Here is a 25,000-nt window from a genome sequence, read left to right as displayed (position 1 = left end):
CCAGTACCGAGCATGATAGTGCCCGCTCATCACTAGTTACGAGTACTGAGCACTCAAGCATGGTAGTGCTCCTTCATCAGTAGTTAGATGTCTCCCATTACTAATCTAGGGCTTAGTGGCAGCTGTGGGCTGCCATTAACCCCTTAATTACCCCGACTGCTACTGCATTGAAGCAATCGGGAAGAGTCGGGTAAAGTGCTGGGGTTGTCGTATTTAATGGATGCATGGTAGTGCTTGCTCATCACTAATTAAGAGTACTGAGCACCCGAGCAGAATAGTGCCCGCTCATCACTAGTTACTAGTACCGAGCACTTGAACATGGTAGTGCTCCTTCATCACTAGCTTGGAGTACTGCGCACCCGAGCATGGTTGTGCTCGCTCATCACTACTGCCACCGCGATAATCCATCCACCTCACAGGTGTTCCAAATCAAGATGCTGATTACCTGGTTGCTGGCCACAATTAAGACCACTCTAAATGTGCAGGTTTACAGTATTTGGGGTTCCGGGGAGGGCAGAAAATCAGTCATTATTTGGTGTGACCATCATTTGCCAGTCTGCCATTTGCCTGGTACAGTAAAAACTGGAATTCATCCGTGACATGAACACCTCTCCAACATGCCAGATGCCATTGAATGTGAGCATTTGCCCACTCAAGTTAGTTACGATGACGCTCTGCAGTCAGGAGGAGACCCCTGATGAGGAGGACGAGCAGCAGATGAGCTTTCCCTGACATGGTATCTGACAGTTTTGCAGAAATTCTTTGGTTTTGCACCGATTGTTGCTGCCGATGTCCGGGTGGCCGGTCTCAGACTATTCTGGAGGTGAAGATGCTGGATGTGGAGGTCCTGGGCTGCTGTGGTTACACATGGTCTGTGGGTGTGAGACCAGTTGGATGTTCTGCCAAATTCTCTGAAGCATCTTTGGAGACGATTTATGGTGGAGAAATTCATTGGAACAGCTCTGGTGGACATTCCTGCAGTCAGCATGTTGATTACACGCTCTCAAAACTTGTAACATCTGTGGCATTGTGCTGTGGGATAGATCTGCACATATTAGAGTGGCCTTTTATTGTGGCCAGCCTAAGGCACACCTGTGCAATAATCAGTGTAATCAGCATCTTGATATACCACACCTGTGAGGTGGATGGATTATCTCCGCAGAGGAGAAGTGATCACTAACACAGATTTAGACAAATTTGTGATCAATATTTGAGAGGAAAAGGCCTTTTGTACATAGATCTTTGAGTTTTGCTGATTTGAACAATGGGTCATTTTCTGGAGATTGTTTCCCTTTTTAAGGGGCTCTGAAAAGCAGCAGCTGTCAATCAGGGAAGATGGGTGGAAGGGAGCAGAGACAGATGGAAAATATGTAGGTGGTTAGATGCACTCACCTATTCGGCCATGATAACAGTGCGCTGAGCTCCTGAGCTTGGTTTGCACAGTCGTTTTGCGCTGACAGAATCTTTTAAGCTTTTGCAAATGGTCCGTTCCTGGTAATTGTTTACCAGATCTGCTTTTCTGCTATATTCTGCCATCTTACATGTGGCTTTGCTATGTACTCTGTCTAGATCATATACGTTACCCTCTTTGCTCTGGAGGAAGGATGACAGAGGGGCCAGATGGCCGTACGCCCACAGGGGCTTGTCCTTGCAGAGGAGATCTACCAGTCTATACCAGTGACTTTCCATCTGTCATGTTGTAGCTGTTCTCCCAGCATCCTTTCTACTTATTCTTCCATTTATATCAGTGCAGCGGTGGGAGATCCAGGACGAGGATTCCCTTTATCTATACATTGTGCCGCAGGTTACAATATTTATCATTTCAGGATGACAATTGAACCTTGAAATCAGAACTCTATATGGAAATTTTAATAATTGGACCCAAAATAAGAATGAAAAATAAGATGAAAAATAAGCACAAGGGTTCTCTCCCACTAGTGTATAAAATATCGGTCCGATTTTCATCCGGAAAAGGTGCACGAGTGCCGTGTGTGTCATTCCGTACATGATGCAAGTGTGTAATTATTTACTAGACTACCATCCGTATCTCATGCCTTTTTTTATCTCAGCAGCAATTATTCTACAGTCATTTATAGGACCATTTACAGCGTTCTGTGTTGGTCCGTGTGGCGTCTGTTTTTTTTTTTTTTTCTTTAAGTTCTGGCACCCATAGTCTTGCATTGACAAGTATCATTCGATTTTATGCATGCTGCATTTTTTTTTCTTCAGGTTGAATATAGCAATGCAATTTATTTTTTTTTTAGCACTGCCTCATTGATTAACATTGGTCCGAGTACAGTTTCTTTTTTCTTGCATTTGACTCTTGGAGTTATACACCAGTAATCAAAATAAAGAAAATCCTTGAGGAGGAGCCACCAGCCATTGTAATAAAGAAAATCCTTGAGGAGGAGCCACCAGCCATTGTAATAAAGAAAATCCTTGAGGAGGAGCCAGCAGCCACTGTAATAAAGCAAATCCTCGAGGAGGAGCCGCCAGCCGCTGTAATAAAGCAAATCCTTGAGGAGGAGCCACCAGCCGCTGTAATAAAGCAAATCCTTGAGGAGGGGCCGCCAGCCCCTGTAATAAAGCAAATCCTTGAGGAGGAACCACCAGCCGCTGTAATAAAGCAAATCCTTGAGGAGGAGCCACCAGCCGCTGTAATAAAGCAAATCCATTAGGAGGGGCCGCCAGCGGCTGTAATAAAGCAAATCCTTGAGGAGGGGCCGCCAGCCGCTGTAATAAAGCAAATCCTTGAGGAGGAGCCACAGGATGCTGTAATAAAGCAAATCCTTGAGGAGGGGCCGCCAGCCGCTGTAATAAAGCAAATCCTTGAGGAGGGGCCGCCAGCCCCTGTAATAAAGCAAATCCTTGAGGAGGAGCCACCAGACGTTGTAGAAAAGCAAATCCTTGAGGAGGGGCCGCCAGCCACTGTAATAAAGCAAATCCTTGAGGAGGAACCACCAGCCGCTGTAATAAAGCAAATCCTTGAGGAGGAGCCACCAGCCGCTGTAAATCTTTCCCTACGTAGCTAACAGGAGCTTCTTCAGGATCCTGTAGAGTGCGCAGCGCACCAGATATTATTACAGGGCCGCCCTCACCTGGTGTCCAAACGAACCGCTCATCCTGGAGCAGGACAGGACATGTAATACTGGGCTATGCCATAGAAAGGCGCTACTAGACAGCCAATCAGTGCATGCAGAAATACAGGTCCTTAAAGAGAACCTGTCACCAGGTTTTTCGCCTATAAGCTGCAGCCACCACCAGTGAGCTCTTATATACAGCATTCCAGAATACTGTATATAAGAACCCAGGCCGTTCTGTATAACGTAAAAACACCTTTATAATTCTCACCTAGGGGTCGGTCCGGTCTGATAGGTGACGCTGCTCCTGGTCCGGCACCTATTCCATTTTATGCAGTCGCCATCCTCCTGTCCAGCCCCATGTGTATGACACGTCCTGCCTCATTCACATAGTGGCTTCCATTGCACTCCTGTGCAGGCGCACTTTGATCTGCCCGGCCGAGAGCAGATCAAAGCATTGTAGTGCGCATACGCGGGCACTTTTTGACCTTTTCTCACACCTGTGCATTACAGTACTTTGCTCTGTCCTCAGTGTAGAGAAAAGTGCACAGGAGCACAGTGGAGGCCTCTTTGTGGATGACGAAGGACGCGACATCCACACGAAGGAGGGCGATGATGGAAGCACGAGACAAGGCGCCGGACCAGCGACACCCATCAGGTGGGACCACCCCCCTAGGTGACTATTATAAAGGTGTTTTTTTATGTTATACAGCCCATCCTGGGCTCTTATATACACTGTTCTTGAATGGTGGCCCCAACTCATAAGGGAAAAAAACCTGGCAACAGGCTCCCTTTAACCTACGAAACGCCCATTAATGTAGCCCCAAGGGGTACTGATGCTCTCCCCCTTCTCTTGTATTGGAGATCAGTGTCGGTGGACACCTATTTAACAATGTCCTATCCTAAGGAGTCCAAGAAAACAACTTTAACAGCGCTGTTCCCATCCGAGTATGGGTTCCTACAGAGCGGTGACGGGACATGCTCACCTCCACTCCATTCATTCACTTGGAGACTGCCAAACATTCATCACTCAGCTGTCTCCTATAGAAAGGTGTGCATGTATGTATTCCTCCATCTATCCATTTCTCTATCCCTCTATCCATCTATCTATCTATCTATCTATCTATCTATCTATCTATCCCTCTCTCTGTCTATCTGTCCCTCTGTCTATCTGTCCCTCTGTCTATCTGTCCCTCTGTCTATCTGTCCCTCTGTCTACCTGTCCCTCTGTCTACCTGTCCCTCTGTCTACCTGTCCCTCTGTCTACCTGTCCCTCTGTCTACCTGTCCCTCTGTCTACCTGTCCCTCTGTCTACCTGTCCCTCTGTCTACCTGTCCCTCTGTCTACCTGTCCCTCGGCCTACCTGTCCCTCGGCCTACCTGTCCCTCGGCCTACCTGTCCCTCGGCCTACCTGTCCCTCGGCCTACCTGTCCCTCGGCCTACCTGTCCCTCGGCCTACCTGTCCCTCGGCCTACCTGTCCCTCGGCCTACCTGTCCCTCGGCCTACCTGTCCCTCGGCCTACCTGTCCCTCGGCCTACCTGTCCCTCGGCCTACCTGTCCCTCGGCCTACCTGTCCCTCGGCCTACCTGTCCCTCGGCCTACCTGTCCCTCGGCCTACCTGTCCCTCGGCCTACCTGTCCCTCGGCCTACCTCTCCCTCTATCTATCCATCTATTACATATTATTGCTCTCATATCTACAAACTAAACAATACAGTCTCCTCTCTAAGCACTAAAATGTGCAAACATTGAACATAAGATATGGATCACATTACTGCTGTATACAATGTTCGTATAAAATGAAGGCGCTTACTGCACAAATTGGCCAGTTCATGAGAGCCCACCAGCCATGACAAGGCGTATCTTTCTCTGATTGGACACTAAACCTAATATTTATCAGACATGCCTCTCCTGGGCTAAAACCTACAAATGCAAAGGGCAGGTAGGATCCAGCACCAATTAATAACAGCCGGTCACACATCCATTTTTCACATGAGCTTTTCACGGATAGAACTCATACTTAGTATAGTTTATGGAACTGTTCACAGGTCCGATTTTTTTCTTTTTTTTTTTTTTTTTTTCTTTTTGTCGCAGAGACATGTTTATCTGAGTGTCAAATGAAAAGTGGCAGTTCAAAAACAAGCAAAAAGAAAGAAAAAAAACGCAGGCAACTCTTGGCTGCCATCCTAGTGCAGTCCATTTGTACCTCCTGCTAGATAGAAGGTAGAAAAATACTTTGAAGGTTTTTTTTTTTTTTCTTTCATTAATCATTGAAGAAAATCGATAAAACTCAAACCAAACTCTGATGAAACTCTGAATAAAATCGCTGATGAAACTCGAGACCGATTTTATCGCACATGAGAAAAAAGCAGATATCTGAATCAGCATTTCGGCTGAATGGAGGAGTGTGCAGTCAGATCTGGAGGCAATAGTATATAACAAAAACTGCCCAGCACCTGCAAACAGAATAAAGCAAGTGTGAACAGGTGCAAGCTGCTGTGACTGCATAATACACAAAGCATACAGCAGCCTCTGCAAGCGCCAAGAGAAATGCAAATATATAGAATATACGATCATATCTATCTACAGAGGGGAAAATAAATAATTGATCCTCTGCTTGCAAGTCTTCCCACCTACAAAGTTTGGGAATATAGAAGCTGTGGACCAGTAGCGCAATAGGGTCTTACCAGATTAAAGACCAAATTATAAAATTAGGTAAACTGACCTATAGGGGTTGTGCTAGTCAAAACTCCTAAAATCGTGCAGTATCAAGGTGAAATAGCTGCAGCCCTGAAGTATCCAGAAAGATGAAGGAAATCAGGTGTCACGCCGCACTCATCACCATCCAAGACCAAATACATTGTTCCATGTCTTTATTGAGATAGCCAAGTACAGGTTAACATGTTTCGGAGGATGCAGCTCCCTTCCTCAGGACAGATAGCAATGACAAGAATCCTTGACACTGTTATACGTCCTGAGGAAGGGGGCTGCGTCCTCTGAAACGCGTTAACCTGTACTTAGCTATCTCAATAAAGACATGGAATAATTTATTCGGTCTTGAATGGTGATAAGCGCGGCGTGATACCCGGTTTCCCTCATGCTTCATCTACAAAGTTTGGAGAGATCTGTAATTTTTATTGTAGGCAACTTCAACTGTTACAGACGGAATAAAAAAATCTAGAGAATCACATTGTATGATTTTTATATAATTAATAAGCATTTTATTGCATGAAATAAGTATTTGATACAATAAAAAACAGAACTTTAATATTTGGTAGAAACCGTTGTTCGCAGTTACAGAGGTCGGATGTTTCTGGTAGATCTTGACCAGGTTTGCACACACTGCAGCAGGGGTTTTGGTGACTTCTCTATACAGATTGTCAGTGTTCCGGGATTTCCAGTTTGCTTTTGAAGGATCTTGCCCTTTGTTAACATGGAGTTTTCTGTTCTGTTGCCCTACTTCCTGTTCATCTGTTTAAAAGCCCGCCCCTAAGCTTAGTCTAGTTGCTTGAGTATACTGCTTCCTGTCTACTCCTGCCCTGCTGCTCTTGGTTCCTGATCGTATTTGGATCCTGTTGAAAATACCCGATACCGGCTCTGGACTCCACCTGGTCTCATCAAGCTGTGCCTTCGCTGGTCCCGGACTCCGTCTGCAGTCACTGGTCGGCGCTTCTGCCCGGTCCCTTCCGGTTCATATCCGCTCTAGGACTCACGTTCCACATCACCTACGGACATTTTTGGACTATAACCTGTTGCCCTTTCGTGTCCCGGCTGCTGCGCATTTAGGCCTTCTGGGGTGATCGCCAGACAGCCCCTGTATAGGGGTTCGCTCCTGGTGGCCTCCCTGGGGGAGTCCGGTGCGCGGTCCCAGGAGTTCCCCTTGATCCGAGCCTGGCAGGTATATACCGTGTTTATGTTCTTTTCTGTGTACATATTTATTGGTTGCATATTTTAAAACTTGTTTGCACGAAGACCCTGTCTCTGCTTGTCATTGCCCTAACGCTAGCGAAATCCTCAGTTCATACAAAAGTATTACACAGATCTTCTCCAGGTCTTCCAGGTTTCGGGGCTGTCACTGGGCAACATTGAGTTTCAGCTCCTCCAAAGATTTTCTATTGGGTTCAGGTCTGGAGACTGGCTTGGCCACTCCAAGACATTGAAATGTTTCTTACGGAGCCCTTCCTTCGTTACCATGGCTGTGTGTTTTAGGTCATTGTCATGCTGGAAGACCCAGCCACGACCCATCTTCAATGCTCTTACTGAGGAAAGGAGGTTGTTGGACAAAATCTCGCAATACATGACCCCCATTCATCCTCCCTTCAATACGGTGCAATCATCCTGTCTCCTTTGCAGAAAAGCACCCCCAAAGTATGATGTTTTTGCCCCCATGCTTCACAGTTGGGACGATGTTCTTGGTGTTGTACTCAGAGTCGGACTGGCTACAGGAGAAACCGCCAGTAATACCAGTCCTCACCTCGGTTACCTGCATTGAACTCTGGAGCTGTCACCTGAGCTCCGTAGTTCATTCCGGCCTGTCCGCCGCTGTCATAAACTGAACTGCAATCGCCGGGGAATCAGTCAGCGCTCGCAGTTCAGTCCAGGCTTTACCCCGGAGCTCAAGTGAGAGCTCCGGAGTTCTATGCAGGTAACCGCAGCCAGGACTGCTATTACTGGCAGTTTCTCCGGTAGCCAGTCCGACACTGGTTGTACTCATCTTTCTACTTCCTCCAAACACGATGAGTGGACTTGATACCAAAAAGTTTTATTTTGGTCTCCATTGACCACATGACCTTCTCTCTTGCTTCCTCTGGATCATACAGATGGCAAATGTCAAACAAGCCTAGACATGTACTGGCGTGATCAAAGGCACATTGCGTGCTCTACAGCTCTTTTAATCCATGACGGCATACTGTGTTACTAATGGTAATCTTTGAGACTGTAGTCCCAGCTGTCTTCAGGTCATGGACCAGGTCCTCCTGTGTAGTTCTGGGCTGGTTTCTGACCTTTCTCCGAATCATCCTTACCCCACGAGGCGAGATCTTGCACAGCACCACAGACTAAGTAAGATTGACAGTCATCTTGTGTTTCTTCCATTTTCTAATAATTGCGTCAACAGTTGTTGCCTTCCCACCAAGCTGCTTGCCTATTGCCCTGTAGCCCATCCCAGCCTTGTGCTGGTCTACAATTTTTCCCTTGTGTCCTTAGACAGCTCTTTGGTCTTGGCCATGGTGTAGAGGTTGGAGTGTGATTGATTGTGTGGACCGGTGTCTTTTATACAGGTAACGAGTTCAAACAGGGGCAATTAATACAGGTAATGAGGGCAGAGTAGGAGAAAAAATAACACATCTGTGACAGTCAGAATTCTTGCTGGTTGGTACATGAGCAAATACTTATTTCATGCAATGCAAATTAATTATATAATAATCCTACAATGAGATTGTCTGGATTTCTTTTTATTGTCTGTCACAGTTGACGTTACCTATGATACAAATTACAGACCTCTCCATTCTTTGTAAGTGGGAAAACTTAGAAAATCAGCAGCGTATCAAATACTTATTTTCCTCACTGTATCTATTCTATCCTTCTGTCTTTCTTTACTAATTCCCGATCCACTGGCAATGAAAGATATTGATTTCATGCTTCCTCTCTACCTAACATTCATCTTTCTATCTGTTGTTTCAACCATCTGTCCTTTCTATCTATCTATCTCTATCTATCTCTGTGATATCTATCTCATATTATCTATCTATCCCTCTATCTATCTATCTATCCATCTATCCCTCTATCTATCTATCTATCTATCTATCTATCCCTCTATCTATCCCTCTATCTATCTATCTATCCATCTATCCCTCTATCTATCTATCTATCTATCTATCTATCCCTCCATCTATCCCTCTATCTATCCATCTATTTATCTATCTATCTATCCATTTTCTATCTATCCCTCTATCTAGCTATCTATCTATCTCTGTGATATCTATCTCATATTATCTATCTATCCATTATCTATCTATCCATTATCTATCTATCCATTATCTATCTATCTCGACCTATCTCTGTGATATCTATCAAACATCTGTTTTATATTTATCTTTGTTTGTCTTGTATCTTTTTTTTCCTTTCTTTCTTTCTTTTCATTCTGTTTTATTCTTCCATTTTTCTCTTATTCTTTCTTTCGTTTTTCTTTTTTCTCTTTTTCTTTCTTTTTCTATTTCTCTTACTCTTTCTTTCTCTTTTTTTCTTTCTTTCTCTTTGTCTTTCATTTCTTTTCTTTCTTTCTTTTCTTCTTTTTTCTTTCTTTCTCTTTGCCTTTCATTTCTTTTCTTTCTTTCTTTTCTTCTTTCTTTTTTTTCTTTCTCTTCCTTTTTCTTTCTTTTCTTTCTTTCTTTCTCTCCTTTCTTTCTCTTTTTTCTCTTTTTCTCTTTCTTTCTCTTTTTCTCTTTCTTTCTCTTTCTTTCTCTTTCTTTCTCTTTCTTTCTCTTTCTTTCTCCTTCTTTCTCTTTTTCTTTCATTTCTTTTCTTCTATCTTTTTTTCTCTTTCTCTTTCTCTCTCCTTTGTTTCTCTTTTTTTTTTCTTTTTTGTTCTTTCTTTTTTGTTCTTTCTTTCTTTCTCTTTCTTTCTCTTCCTTTCTCTTTCTTTCTCTTTCTTTCTCTTTCACTTTCCTTCTTACTTTCCTTCTTTCTTTTTTTCTTTCTTTGTTTATTTCTTTTATTTGTATATAGCTCTAATTTTTTGTATGCTTCTGTTCTTTCTACTTCTGTATATCTTTCCTTTTTTTATTTACGGTAATTCATATCCATTCCATTGTCTCATGTCTAATTACATCTCATAACTATCTTTTTCGATCTCTCTCTCCATCCATCCTTGTTTCTCTCTCTCTATCGCACATGTTTATCTTTTCTTCTGTATCTCTCTATGGATCAGTCTCTCTTATTGATGTGTGTTTATCAGTCCGTCTGTATCTCAGTTGGAGGCCGTGTGTCCTCCTTGCTGACAGGCTTCTCCCCGAGCTGCCCAGCAGGTGGCACTCCGTCACCAACATTTCCCCCCCTTCCCTTTTTCTCGTCTAAAGAGCCTTTTTTTGTGTGTTTTCCCTCTGACTTTCTAATACGAGCGTCAGACGTCGGAGTTGTCAGCAGAAGTTGGTCCTCTCCATTCCTCCTCATTGAAGTCCCGTGCTATCCTCCGGTGGGTTGGTGGCGAGGCTCATCCTGAAATCCGGAGCCTCTCGCGTAACCCAACACTTTTCCCGGCACTTTAAAGTCCTGCCGGAGACTGACTTTGATGAATATCCAACCCAAATCATTCTGCCCAACCACGATAACTTCAAATTTTAATTTTATTTGTTCCCAAACGCCACGAGGGAAACAAGAACTTATAAATCATTCACCGTCCGTAAAAAATTGGTGACAAGAAGGGCTTTGTATGGATGCCAGCGAATGGCGCCTTACACATGAAAAAGTCACAAATGTGACACCGCGCCGGGCACAGTCATGCCAACCATGTTTGGTAAATAAATAGATGAGAGATTATTAGCGGTTTGATGTTTCCGGGGTTTTTTTTTTTGTTTTTTTTTTGTTTTAGGAGGAAAGTTTATCAGTAATTTAGGATGAAAATGATTCACCTCTGTTCAAACAAGCCTTTGCTCCGCGTCACCCCCCTGGGACCTCTTATCTCACATTTCTTTCCAAAACATCATCCATCTGCCCTCCACTTTCTAATGATTGCAATACTTCTTTTATCTGCTGGCCACATGCACTCCGTATTTTGGCGTCCTGTCGAAAAAACAAAAAAAAAAAGTAAAAAATTCCAGAAGTATGCACTTTACACAACAGTTAGAAAAGTTGAGAAAGTTCCATGTGAGCCGGGGGGGGGGGGGGGGGGGATTTGACCTGATCTATAAATAAGTGACCATTTTCCATCAAAGTGTAAAAACGTGACGTCTCGTTATAATGGAGGGGATTTCCCACTAATAAGATCATCACTTAAAGGGAATCTGCCACCAGTTTTTTTCTACCTCATCTGAGAGCAGCATAATATAGAGACAGAGATCCTGATTCCAGCGATGTGTCACTTACTGAGCTGCTTGCTGTAGTTTTGATAAAATCCCTATTTTCTTTGCTGCAGATCTACCAGTTCTCTGAACACTGACCTCTGTATAACCCCGCCCACACCGCTGATTGGCTACTTTCTTTTCACTCTGGGATAAGGACCTGGTTGAACTTCCTGGCAGTTTAATAATGATAATCTCTTGCTTATAAAACAGTGATTTTTATCAAAACAACAACAAGAAGCCCAGTAAATGACACACCAATGGAATCGGATCTTTATCTCTGTATTATTCTGCTCTCAAATTAAGCCCCTTTAAAAGAACAGTAAAAGTAAAAATGAGTAGTAGAAGTAATCAGGTGATGACCTTGTCCCCTTTCAGTCTGCAGGATTTTCCACAGGTATATAGTTTTATAGAAATCTTGCTGAGAACACAAATTATTGTTAATTTTCTTCCTTGTGAAAGACTGAAGGGGTAGTGCATAGCCAAGGGGGTGGTCTTAAAGAGGTTGGCCACTACTTTTACTTTGATGGCCTATCCTATCCTTCTCCCCACTCCCGGCATCTGGCCCTGGTTCATATTCGGTGTCTTGTTCTCCTCCTTTGCTACACGTGTCTTATACACTGCATCAGGGTGCATCCCAGTACATTTTTGAGTATAGTGGTGTGCTCCGAAAAAAACCCTTTTCGGCATCTGGCTGTAAGACAACTGGCTGCAGCAGGAGCCTCTCCCCTATGCAGTTAACCAATATTGTTAAAACGGTTGTCCACTACTTTTACATTGATGGTTTATCCTTAGGATAGGTCATCAATATCTGATCAGCCGGGGTCTGACACCCTGGAGTCCCGCCGATCTGTTGCTTTCTGTGCTGCTACCGGAGCTGCTCCGTCAACTGATAGCGGCCACTACCGTGTACTACATATCCACCTCCTATTGATTTCATTGGGAGGCGGATGTGCAGTACTCGGTTGCGGCCATTATCAGGACATGGGGCATCTCTGGTACTGAGCATTTTCAGCCACCTGCTGCTGCTGCCGGCGGCGGCACCACCGAGAACAGCTGATGGTTGAGGGTGTGGGGTGTCGATCAGACATTGACGACCTGTCCTAAAAATAGACTATCAGTGTAAAAGTAGTGGACAACCGTTTTAACAATATTGGCTAACTGCACAGGGGAGAGGCTCCTGCTGCAGCCAGTTGTCTTACAGCCAGATGCTGGGAGTGGGGAGAAGGCAGGAAAGACGCCATAGCACCCTACCACCACCCTCCTAAAAAAAATCTTTTAAAAATATCCTTGTGGAGACTGACAAACCAATCTGGCTGTCAGTGGTGAGGAGACTTATAGATGCAATGCTCCTCTGTGATATATTCAAACTGTCCCTTCAGGGAGGAAGAAGAAGAACTCTAGCGCCATCTATTGGAAGTTGCAATCCTAAAAGTCAAAAGTGGCTCTTTAAAGGGAACCTATCACCCGTTTTGGGGCCTATAAGCTGCGGCCACCACCAGTGGGCTCTTATATACAGTATTCTAACATACTGTATATACGAGCCCAGGCCGCTGTGTATAACGTAAAAATCACTTTATGATAGTTACCTAAATGGTCGCTGCGGTGGAGTTGGGTCATATGGGCGTCTTTGTTCTCCGGTTCCGGCGCTTCCTCTATCGGCCATCTTTGTCATCCTTCTTCTGAAGTCTGGGTGCTTGACATGTTTGACATCATCCACACTGGCCGGCATTCAGGTCCTGAGCAGGCACACTTTGATCTGCCCTGACTAGGGCAGATGAAAGTATTGTAGTGCGCCTGCGCGGGACCAGCGAGTGTGTATGCTGTAGGACACGTCATGCACCCAGGCTTCAGAAAGAGGACGAAGATGGCCGTAAGAGGAGGCGTCTGCACCGGAAAACGAAAAAGTCCATATGACCCAACTTCACCGCAGCGACTGTTTAGGTAACTATAGGTTTAGTCCTGGGCTCTTATATACAGCTTATTAAAATGCTGTATATAAGAGCCCGGTGGTGGTGGCTGCAGCTTATAGGCCCCAAAACTGGTGACAGGTTCCCTTTAACGAGCCTTTTCATATGACCTAGGATTTATGCCAGATCAGAACCTCAATTTACAGACATGGTGTTTTGGGATGATTGTTCCTCGTCAGTGCAGAGTATGAGATCTGACGAGGGACAATCATCCCGAAACACCGTGTTTGCAAATTGTCATCCTAGGTCATATGAAAAGGCTCGTTAAAGGGCCACTTTTGACTTTTAGGATTGCTACTTCCAATAGGTGGCGCTAGAGTTGGTCTCCTTCCTCTGATCGAGAACACTTCTGTTTCCATTCACTAACAGCCAGATAATATATTGAAAAATGCAACATATTAGAAAGCAGTAAAACTGTTCACTAATGAAACTATATAAAAGTAAAAAAAAAAAAACTTCTGTAAGAAAACTGCAGTCCAGGCATCGTGTCATGGAGACTTCCTGCGACTCTTATATGTAAAATCTCCGGTCATTGCTACGAGATCTGCCCTTGATAAAAGGTTCAGGGCTTGTGAAACATTAATAGACAAACATACATGTGAAACTTTTGAGAAAAACTTTTGAGTTTCAGGTTTTTGCTTTTTTTTTTATTTTATTTTTATTTATTTATTTATTTAAAGTTTTGAAAACTTTCCAACTTTTCCAGAACATTTTTTTATTTTATTTATTTATTTTTGAAAGCTGAAGAGCCACAAAAAAATGGGCTAACGTGACAGATGAAAGTGTACTTCCTACGCGTGCGGACAACCACAATTTTTTTTTTTTTTCATAAAAAAGAAGGGCTCCCCCCCCCCCCCCCCCCCCCCAAGATATGACCCAGTCCCTCCGGCATCAGCTGCCCGCTCATCCGCCAGAGCATGATAAGGGATATCCGGGTGGTGATGATCTACACCAGGGGTCTCAAACACGCGGCCCGCGGGCCGCATGCGGCCCGTCAGGCTGCTTCGTGCGACCCCCAGGCCCATGCCCCTGTTCACTATTGCGGCCGGTGCAGGGGCCGCAGCCACTGTCTGCACTTTGTTAGATGAGTGTTTTGCCGGCGCTGCGCTCTGAGGCAAGGACTGTGCGCGCGCAGCGCCGGCAAAACATTCATCTGACATAAATCGCTGCCAGGGGCAGTCACCGGGGCACGGCCTGCAGACAGCGAGAAGCAGAGGTGAGGAGCCGAGGGAACGCGGGACAGGTGAGAAGAATGGTGTTTTTTTATTTTTTGTGTATTTGATGGACGGCACATTAACCCCTTAGCGACCTATGACGTACTGGGTACGTCATGGCTCCCTGGTACTTAAGGACCTATGACATACCCAGTACGTCATGGCGAAATCGCAGACTCGGTGGCTGCGATCGCTGTTTGCATTGCCAATAGCAAATATACCTTAGACTCGGGGAGGAGGGAACCTCAGGAGGGGTGGTGTCTCCTCCCCGGACCTACGGGGAAAATGGCTGTAATATTGAAATCCAGCCCTGATCAGTGCAGCTGTAGCACCGATCATTGGCTGGAGCTGGGTGACCTCAGTTTCACTCGCCCCCAGCTCTGATTGGAGAGATCGGTCACAAGGCCGGTCTCTCCAATCACTGTGGATCTGGGGCTGGAGACCGCTCCCTCAGCTTCACTCCAGCGTCCGTGGGTGGAAGCCGAGAGCGATCGGTAAATTATAGCGCCCCCTTTCACAGGCCGCCGCCACTGCCCCCACCACCCATTACTACAGGATGAGGACATTACTATAGAATAGGGACAAGGTGGGCACATGTCTATAGGATGGGGACAAGGCTTGGGACATTACTAAAAGATGGGGACAAGGTGGGCACATGTCTATAGGATGGGGACAAGGTGGGCACATTACTATAGAATAGGGACAAGGTGGGCACATGTCTATAGGATGGGGACAAGGTGGGCACATTACTATAGAATAGGGACAAGGTGGGCACATGTCTATAGGATGGGGACAAGGCTTGGGACATTACTAAAAGATGGGGACATTACAAGGATGGGCATAATACTATTGGATGGGGACATTACTATAGAATAGGGACAAGGCTGGGGTCATTACTATAGGATGGGGAACATTACTAAAAGATGTTGGCCAAAATTTCTATATAGTGATAATTTTAAGACTATTAGTTACAAGAAAGGAATAAAATGTAAAAAAACAAAATAAAACATGACTTTTTTTTTTACCATCAAAATGTTTTTTTTTTTTGTTTTTTTTTTTATATTTAACCAAAGAATGTGCACATTTGTTATAATAAACAAGTGAAAAATGTTGAAAATCAGTGATCCAAAGGTGTGTAAAAAAAAAATATATATGGTACCAAAAAAAAAAAAGTCACTTTGTCCCGCAAAGAATGCGGCCCCCCAAATTATTTTTCTCCTGTGCGGCCCATACACCCAGCCGAGTTTGAGACCCCTGATCTACACAGTCTTGTAATCTGGCACCGCCGCTGTGATTGCCACTGCTGAATGTCTTCATTTGAAATAGGGGGTCTTAGTACCCTCTAAGCCAACAGGTCGCAATTAAACCTAGTAAAGTGCAAGATTTTTGATTTCTTTTTAATCTAGTGATGTTATATTCTGCAATTATAAAATATAATATAGCTATAATAAAAAGAAATCAGAAATCCTGCAGTTTTCACCCTGGCTTCTAGGTTTAATTGTAGACCCATACTTCCTGTTCTGTAAAAGATAATAATAATAATTTTATTCATTTATATAGCGCTATTAATTCCACAGCGCTTTACATACATTGGATTTTTCAGCACTTTCACTAACCTCACAGACAGTACTACAATGCCCAAAACACCTCTATATATAGTAATACAAGAGCCACCATTCACAGTAATGTCACAGCTCACCTCTTCCTCCTCCTGTACAATGACTGTTAACACCTCTATATACAGTAGATAACACAGGATCCGCCATTCACAATAGGTGATGTCACAGCTCACCTCCACCTCCTGTGCAATGACTGATAACACCTCTATATACAGTAGATAACACAGGATCCACCATTCACAGTAGGTGATGTCACGGCTCACCTTCTCCTCCTCCTCTTGTACAATGACTGATAACACCTCTATATACAGTAGATACCACATAATCCACCATTCACAATATGCAAGGAAAAAAAAAAAAATGCACGGTTTCGCTGCGCTGCTCAGAAAGGTAGTGATAAGGTTATTTGGGATGTAGATTTATTATTTACATGCCACTACGCGTTTCGGGGGTACAACCTCCCCCTTCCTCAGGTAGCCCTCTCTCTTTTTTTACCATTCACAATATGTGATGTCACAGCTCACCTCCTCCTCCTGTACAATGACTGATAACACCTCTATATACAGTAGATAACACAGGATCCACCACTCACAATAGGTGATTTCACAGCTCACCTCCTCCTCCTGTACAATGACTGATAACACCTCTATATACAGTAGATACCACATAATCCACCATTCACAATATATGATGTCACAGCTCACCTCCTCCTCCTGTACAATGACTGATACCACCTCTTTATACAGAAGATAACACAGGATCCACTATTCACAGTATGATATCACAGCTCACCTTCCCTCCCACCCTTCACGATGACATTCGCCCAGATTAGAGCACAATCAAATATCTCTTCCATACATAGAAAAGGAGTGAGTCCATTGCTGCTAATATCCGTGTTGCAGGACGTCTGAGGCTAATATTAAGCCTAGTGGCCAGTGTGAGAATTGCAAGATCTTTTTTTGTTTAACTGTAATATAAAAATAATCAGAACATTTAAAAAAAAAAAAACATTAAACATAAAAACCTGATATAAACAATGATGATGCATTCTATTTTTTTTTTTTTTCTCATTTTCTCCCTCATACGATTCCTGTTGTCAGAGGTTGGCGGTATGACAGAGGAGACGGAGGCCTGTGATTGGTGGAGCCTCGGGACGCTGCTCTTTGAGCTTCTCACTAGGAAGGTAGGTCCGGGTTTGGGAGGATTTTATACACAGTAAATACAGTTTGTAGCTCCCTTTTTTGGGGCTTGTATGACAGCAGAAAACATGGTGCTTCCTCCAGAAACAGCGCCACCTTTGTCAGTAGGATCTGTGCAGTACTGCAGCTGTGCCGCTGCTTTACCACCGCAGTCCACCGCTGGCACTTAATAAAAGGAAGCTGCTGTGTATCCTTACTTTTATCATACTGATTAAATATGATCTACTGTTTAAAGTATCCTTGTTTTGGGTTTTTTTTTTACCAGAATTTTTTTTTCCTGTTATAACTCAATCAGTATTTACAAAATAAAAAATACATAAATAAAATGAAAGAGAAATCTTGTAATTCTCCCACTGGCCAATACAGGTCATATTGTCTGTTGTTTCCATAGAACACATTAGCCACTTTGTACAGACCCTGACCCTGTCTTGTGTGGAAACAGCCAATGAGCATGTGCAAAGGTCATTGTGAAGGGAGAGGTAGCAGGTGAGCTGGCTGTGACATCACTTGTAAATGGTGAATCCTGTGTTATATACTGTATATAGAGGTGTTTTCAGTCATTATATAGGAGGAGGTGAGCTGTGATATCACCTATTGTGACTGGTGGATCCTCTGTTATATACTGTTTGTAGAGGTGTTTTCAGTCATTGTACAGGAGGAAGAGGTGAGCTGTGATATCACCTATTGTGACTGGTAGATCCTGTACTGTTTATTATATTTATAGGTGTTATCAGTCATTTTACAGGAGGAGGAGGTGAGCTGTGATATCACATTGTAAACGGTGAATCCTGTGTTATATACTGTATGTAGAGGTGTTTTCAGTTATTGTATAGGAGGAGGTGAGCTGTGATATCACCTATTGTGACTGGTGGATCCTCTGTTATATACTGTTTGTAGAGGTGTTTTCAGTCATTGTACAGGAAGAAGAGGTGAGTTGTGATATCACCTATTGTAACTGGTGGATCCTGTGCTATTTATTATATTTATAGGTGTTATCAGTCATTTTACAGGAGGAGGTGGTGAGCTGTGATATCACCTATAGCGAATGGTGGATCCTGTGTTATCTACTATACTTATAGGTGTCATCGATCATTTTGGAGGAGGAGGTGAGCTGTGACATCAACTATTGTGAATGGTGGATCCTGTGTTATATACTGTATATTGGGGAGTTATCAGTCATCATACAGGAGGAGGTGAGCTGTGACATCCCATATTGTGAATGGTGGATCCTGTGTTATCTACTATATATTGAGTTGCTATCAGTCATTTTACTGGAGGAGGGGGTGAGCTGTGACATCACCTATTGTGAATGGTGGATTAAGATAAGATAAACACAAAAACTTGATTTAAGTTATGATTATAATTGCTTGAATACACAATACATTGTGCTTAGAGGCTCGTATAGAAATGACAGGTTTGTCACCAGCAGCCTGATCACAGTTTGCATTAAAAATAAAAATAAAACCCCCGGTACTGTATGGTCAGTGCTAATCAGTGGTGGAGCTTGTGCATCAGTCTCTTCCAAACTCATTGTGGGCAAGACATGATGCAACGTGGGGGATATTCAATAACTGAGCATTATGGAAAGCTCCGCACCACACGGTTAAATAATAATGCTGGTGAAGCAGGAGAATAATGCATAGGAAGTGTCTTATGTTACACTGTCAGAATTCAGCTGTACCAGCAGCTTCCCTGCTATTCTGGGTCTCCGCTCCTATATAGGGACGGAAGATGAAAGCTAAGGTTATCAGATTTATGATGCTTACAACTTCAGTTTTCTATTTCTGTGCACAGTTTCTGTTGCTGGGCCATATATGTATGTATACACGTATCCGTGCCGGGCATTGCAGTGCTGTACATGTATGTGTGCACGTATCCGTGCCGGGCATTGCAGTGCTGTACATGTATGTGTGCACGTATCCGTGCCGGGCATTTCTGTGCTGTACATGTATGTGTGAATGTGTCCGTACTGGGCATTGCCGCGCTGTATGTGTACATGTGTCCGTGCCGGGCATTGCCGTGCTGTACATGTATGGGTTCACATGTCTGTGCCAAGCATTGCCGTGCTGTACATGTATGTGTGCAATGTATGTGTGCATGGGTCCATGCCAGGCATTGCCATGCTGTACATGTATGTGTGCACGTGTCTGTGTCGGGCATTGCCACGCTTTACATGTGTGGGCTTTACGTGTATGTGTGCACGTGTCTGTGCCAGGCATTTCTGTGCTGTACATGTATGTGTGAATGTGTCCGTACCGGGCATTGCCGTGCTGATTGTGTACATGTGTCCATGCTGGGCATTGCCGTGCTGTACATGAATGTGTGCACCTTTCCTTGACGGACATTGCCGTGCTGTACATGTATGTGTGCACGTGTCCATATCAGGCATTGACATGCTGTACATGTATGTGTGCATCTGTCCGTGCCGGGAATTGCCATGCTGTACATGTATGTGTGCATCTGTCCGTGACGGGAATTGCCATGCTGTACATGTATGTGTGCATCTATCCGTGCCGGGAATTGCCATGCTGTACATGTATGTGTGCATCTGTCCGTGACGGGAATTGCCATGCTGTACATGTATGTGTGCATCTGTCCGTGTCGGGAATTGCCATGCTGTACATGTATGTGTGCATCTGTCCATGCCGGGCTGTACATGTATGTGTGCACATGTCTGTGTCGGGCATTGCTGTGCTGTAGATGTATGTGTGTCCGTACCGGTCATTGCCGGGCTATAGATGTATTTGTGTATGTGTCTGTGTCGGGCATTGCTGTGCTGTACATGTATATGTGCACGTGTCTGTGCCGGGCATTGCCGTGCTGTACATGTATTTGTGCACGTGTCTGTGCCGGGCATTGCCGTGCTGTACATGTATTTGTGCACGTGTCTGTGCCGGGCATTGCCGTGCTGTACATGTATGTGTTCACCTGTCCGTACCGGTCATTGCCGGGCTATAGATGTATTTGTGTATGTGTCTGTGCCGGGCATTGCCGTGCTGTACATGTATTTGTGCACGTGTCTGTGCCAGGCATTGCCATGCTGTACATGTATGTGTTCACCTGTCCGTGCCGGGCATTGCCTTCGTTTACTTGTACCGGGGTGATAAAATGGGGACGACGTACACCTCAGCGATGGGGGCAGCGCAGGATTCATACCATCGGATAAAGCTGAGAAAACCAAGGGACCGTCTATCTCTATGGGAATCCGGATTTAACCTCGACACTTTTTCTGAGGAATAATTGTAACTAAAAAACGCAAGATAATTTCTTTTTTTTATTATAGAATATTTATAAGAATAGAAGAGGATAATCCAGGAATAATACATATATATATACAGTCATGGGCAAAAGTGTTGGCACCCTTGAAATTCTTCCAGGAAATGTTTGTTTTGTTATATGTGTTTATTGGAATGGCACAAAACAACAAAGAAATAAAGGCAAATTGGACATTAATTTCACACAAGAACTCAAAAATGGGCCTGACAAAATTGTTGGCGCCCTCAACTTAATATTTGGTTGCACGCCCTTTACCCTTTGGAATAAATACCTGCAATCAGTCGCCTCCTATACCCGTCCACAAGCTTCTTACTCCTCTCACCTGGAATCTTGGACTCTTCTTTATAAACGTCTCCAGGTCTCTGATATTTGAAGGCGTCTTCTCTTCTCCCAATAGCAACTTTAAGATCTCTCCACAGGTGTCACTGGGATTTAGATCCGGACTCATTGCTGCCACTTCAGAACTCTCCAATTCTTTGTTTCCATCCATTTCTGGAGCTTCTTGAAGTATGTTTGGGGTCAATGTCCTGCTGGAAGACCCATGACCTAGGACACAAACCCAGCTTCCTGACATGGGGCACTACATTGCCACCCACAATCCTTTGGTAATCTTCAGATTTCATGAGTCATTGCACACAGTCGAGGCCCCCAGTGCCTGAGGCAGCAAAACAGCCCCCAAACATCTCTGACCTCCACCATATCTGACTGTAGGTACTGTGTTCTTTTCTTTGTCGGCCTCATTCCGTTTTTGGTAAACAGTGAAATGATGTGCTTTACCAAACAGCTCTATCTTTTTCTTATCTGTCCAGAAGACACTTTGCCAAAAGGATTTTGATTACTTACATACATTTTGGCATACTTCTGTCTATCTTTTTTATGTCTCTGTGTCAGCAGTGGGCTCCTCCTCGATCTCCTCCGTATCGACGGATATTTTGCACTGACAATGATTCCCCCCTGAGCCTACAAGACAGCTTTAATTTCTTTGGAATTTGATTGTGAGGGCTTATCCACCCTCCATACTATCCTGTATTGCTAACTTTCAGCAATTTTTCTCTGCCGTCCACATCCACAGAGGTTACAGTGGCATGGGTTGTAAACTTCTTGATTATGTTGTGCACCGTGGACAAAAGAACATCAAGATCTCTGGAGATGGACTTGAAACCCTGACCCTGAGATGGTTGATATTTTTCAACAATTTTGGCTAACAAGTCCTCAGACAGTTCTCTTCTTCTCTTTCCGTTCGCCATGCTTAAGAGTGCTTTACACGCTGCGATATCCCTAACGATATATCGTCGGGGTCACGACGTTAGTGATGCACATCCGGCGCCGTTGGCGACATCGCAGCGTGTGACACCAAGGAGCAACGATCGCAAAAACGTCCAAAATCGTTGATCGTTGACACGTTACTCCTTTTCATAATATCATTGCTGCTGCAGGTACGATGTTGTTTGTCGCTCCTGCGGCACCACACATCGGTATGTGTGACACCGCAGGAACGACGAACATCTCCTTACCTGCATCCACCGGCAGTGCGGAAGGAAGGAGGTGGGCGGAATGTTACGGCCGCTCCTCTTCGCCCCTCCGCTTCTATTGGATGGCTGCCGTGTGACGCCGCACAACCCGTCCCCTTAGAAAGGAGGCGATTCGCCGGCCAGAGCGACGTCGCAGGGAAGGTAAGTCCATGTGACGGGTGTAAGCGATGTTGTGCGCCACGGGCAGCGATTTGCCTGTGTCGCACAACCGACGGAGGCGGGTACGCTCGCTAGCGAGATCGCAGCGTGTAAAGTGCCCTTTAGTGTGCCACACAGACACACATTGCAAACATTGAGTCAACTTCTCCCCTCTTATCTGGTTTCAGGTGTGATTTTCATATTGCCCACACCTGTTACTTGCCACAGGTTAGTTCAATTGAGCATCACATGTGTGAAACAAAGGTCTTTACTCACAATTTTGGAAAGGTGCCAACAATTTTGTCTGCCTCATTTTGGGGATTTTGTATGTAATTATGTCCAATTTGTCTTTTTTTTTTCTCATTTGTTTTGTGTGTTGTTTCAAAACAAAGGAAATAGACATCTGTATAACAAAACATCTGAAATTGCAATAATTTTCTGGGAGAAATACTTCATTTTTTGGAACAATATCAATGGTGCCACCACTTATGGTGATGACTCTGTATTGTTCTAGATAAAAAAAAATCATTACACCCCAACATCAAAAATGATTATATCTAGTATCTTGTATGACCTCCAAGATGTGTAAGGGCAGCACCAAGTCTTCTAGGGAAGGAAAAACCAAGTTGGCGACATTTTGTAACATCTATCTTTTTCCATTCCTCAAGAAGGAGCATCTTTTAGAGTCTGGATGCTGGACGGAGAGTGAGGATGTCTTGTCTCTTCAGAGTTCCCCATAGGTGTTCGGTTAGAGTCAGATCAGTAGACACTCTGCCCCGGAATCACTTTCTTCTTGTTCTTCAGAATTGCTGCAGATGTTTGTTTTATACCATTGTGATATTGGAAAAGTGCACGTCTACCAAGCGCACAGAATTATGGCAACATCTTCTCTTTCACTACAGAGCAGGACATCTGTGAATTCATGATACCACCATTGATATGGGTGTTTTGGATCATTGTGATGTTGGAAAAGTGCACGTCTACCAAGCGCACAGAGTGATAACAGTATCTGCTCTTTCACTACAGAGTAGGACATCTGTGAATGCATGATACCACCAATGACATGGGTGTCTTGGATCATTGTGATGTTGGAAAAGTGCACGTCTACCAAGAGCACGGAATGATAATAGCATCTTCTCTTTCACTACAGAGCAGGACATCTGTGAATTCATGATACCATCAATGACATGGGTGTCTTGGATCATTGATATGTTGGAAAAGTGCACGTCTACCAAGCGCACAGAGTGATAACAGTATCTGCTCTTTCACTACAGAGTAGGACATCTGTGAATGCATGATACCACCAATGACATGGGTGTCTTGGATCATTGTGATGTTGGAAAAGTGCACGTCTACCAAGAGCACGGAATGATAATAGCATCTTCTCTTTCACTACAGAGCAGGACATCTGTGAATTCATGATACCATCAATGACATGGGTGTCTTGGATCATTGATATGTTGGAAAAGTGCACGTCTACCAAGCGCACAGAGTGATAACAGTATCTGCTCTTTCACTACAGAGTAGGACATCTGTGAATGCATGATACCACCAATGACATGGGTGTCTTGGATCATTGTGATGTTGGAAAAGTGCACGTCTACCAAGAGCACGGAATGATAATAGCATCTTCTCTTTCACTACAGAGCAGGACATCTGTGAATTCATGATACCATCAATGACATGGGTGTCTTGGATCATTGATATGTTGGAAAAGTGCACGTCTACCAAGCGCACAGAGTGATAACAGTATCTGCTCTTTCACTACAGAGTAGGACATCTGTGAATGCATGATACCACCAATGACATGGGTGTCTTGGATCATTGTGATGTTGGAAAAGTGCACGTCTACCAAGAGCACGGAATGATAATAGCATCTTCTCTTTCACTACAGAGCAGGACATCTGTGAATTCATGATACCATCAATGACATGGGTGTCTTGGATCATTGATATGTTGGAAAAGTGCACGTCTACCAAGCGCACAGAGTGATAACAGTATCTGCTCTTTCACTACAGAGTAGGACATCTGTGAATGCATGATACCACCAATGACATGGGTGTCTTGGATCATTGTGATGTTGGAAAAGTGCACGTCTACCAAGAGCACGGAATGATAACAGTATCTGCTCTTTCACTACAGAGTAGGACATCTGTGAATTCATGATACCATCAATGACATGTAGCCCTCCACACCAGCAGCTCAAACAGCCCCACATACAGACATGGCCACCACCATAGTTCACTGTAGGCACCAGACATTTACGAAAATTAGTTTAGAAAACTGCATATGAGATTCAGTGATCACAGTTCACAGATGTACTGTCAATTGAAAGAGAAGATGCTGCCGTCACTCCATGCGCTTGGTAGACGTGCACTTTTCCTACATGACAATGATACAGACGCACATCTGCTGCATTTCTGGAAAATAACTAGGTGTAAGTGATTCAGTGGCCGATTGTCTCCTGATCTGACCCCATATTACCTGTATCTAGTTGTAATACTTAGTAAGATTAAGGGATGTTTTTGTTTCGTTCACTTTCTTTGAGTTGCTCTGTTTTTTTTGTCCATAGAATTGTTCATAAATACTGTAGATATTGTTTAGATATGAGATACATTGATAAATAGATACAGAACTGTATACAACAAAGTTTGAGTTGGTCCTTTATTTTTTTCTGTCCTTTACAGGCCATAATTGATTGCCACCCAGCAGGAATCAGCACCCACACGTCCCTCAACATGCCCGAATATGTGTCCAAAGAAGCCCGGTCACTTGTCCAGCAGGTAATGGAATTGGGACCACCAGGGGGGGGTTATCCATAGACGATTATGGCTGGGACTGTATGGTGTGTGTATACCTAGAAGGACAGCGGAGTCACTGGGATTGCCGTCTGCATTGTTGGACAAGTCTGACTCC

At 44.1% G+C, this 25,000-nt stretch overlaps 1 protein-coding gene across 1 annotated transcript in view; it reads left to right on the top strand.

The window, feature by feature from the left end:
• RPS6KC1 (ribosomal protein S6 kinase C1) overlaps window positions 1-25,000 on the top strand; it is a 204,936-nt gene that overhangs the window by 172,629 nt on the left and 7,307 nt on the right. Inside the window, exons 14-15 of the mRNA XM_075339143.1 lie at window positions 17,040-17,122; window positions 24,772-24,867. Of these exons, the coding sequence (XP_075195258.1) occupies window positions 17,040-17,122; window positions 24,772-24,867 (179 nt within the window). The remainder of the gene's footprint in view (window positions 1-17,039; window positions 17,123-24,771; window positions 24,868-25,000) is intronic.

This window comes from Anomaloglossus baeobatrachus, chromosome 3 (genome assembly GCF_048569485.1).
Source record: "Anomaloglossus baeobatrachus isolate aAnoBae1 chromosome 3, aAnoBae1.hap1, whole genome shotgun sequence".
In the NCBI taxonomy this organism is placed as follows: domain Eukaryota; kingdom Metazoa; phylum Chordata; class Amphibia; order Anura; family Aromobatidae; genus Anomaloglossus; species Anomaloglossus baeobatrachus.
The sequence above is the reverse complement of the archived record's forward strand: the minus strand, read 5'-3'. Positions and strand labels throughout refer to the sequence as shown.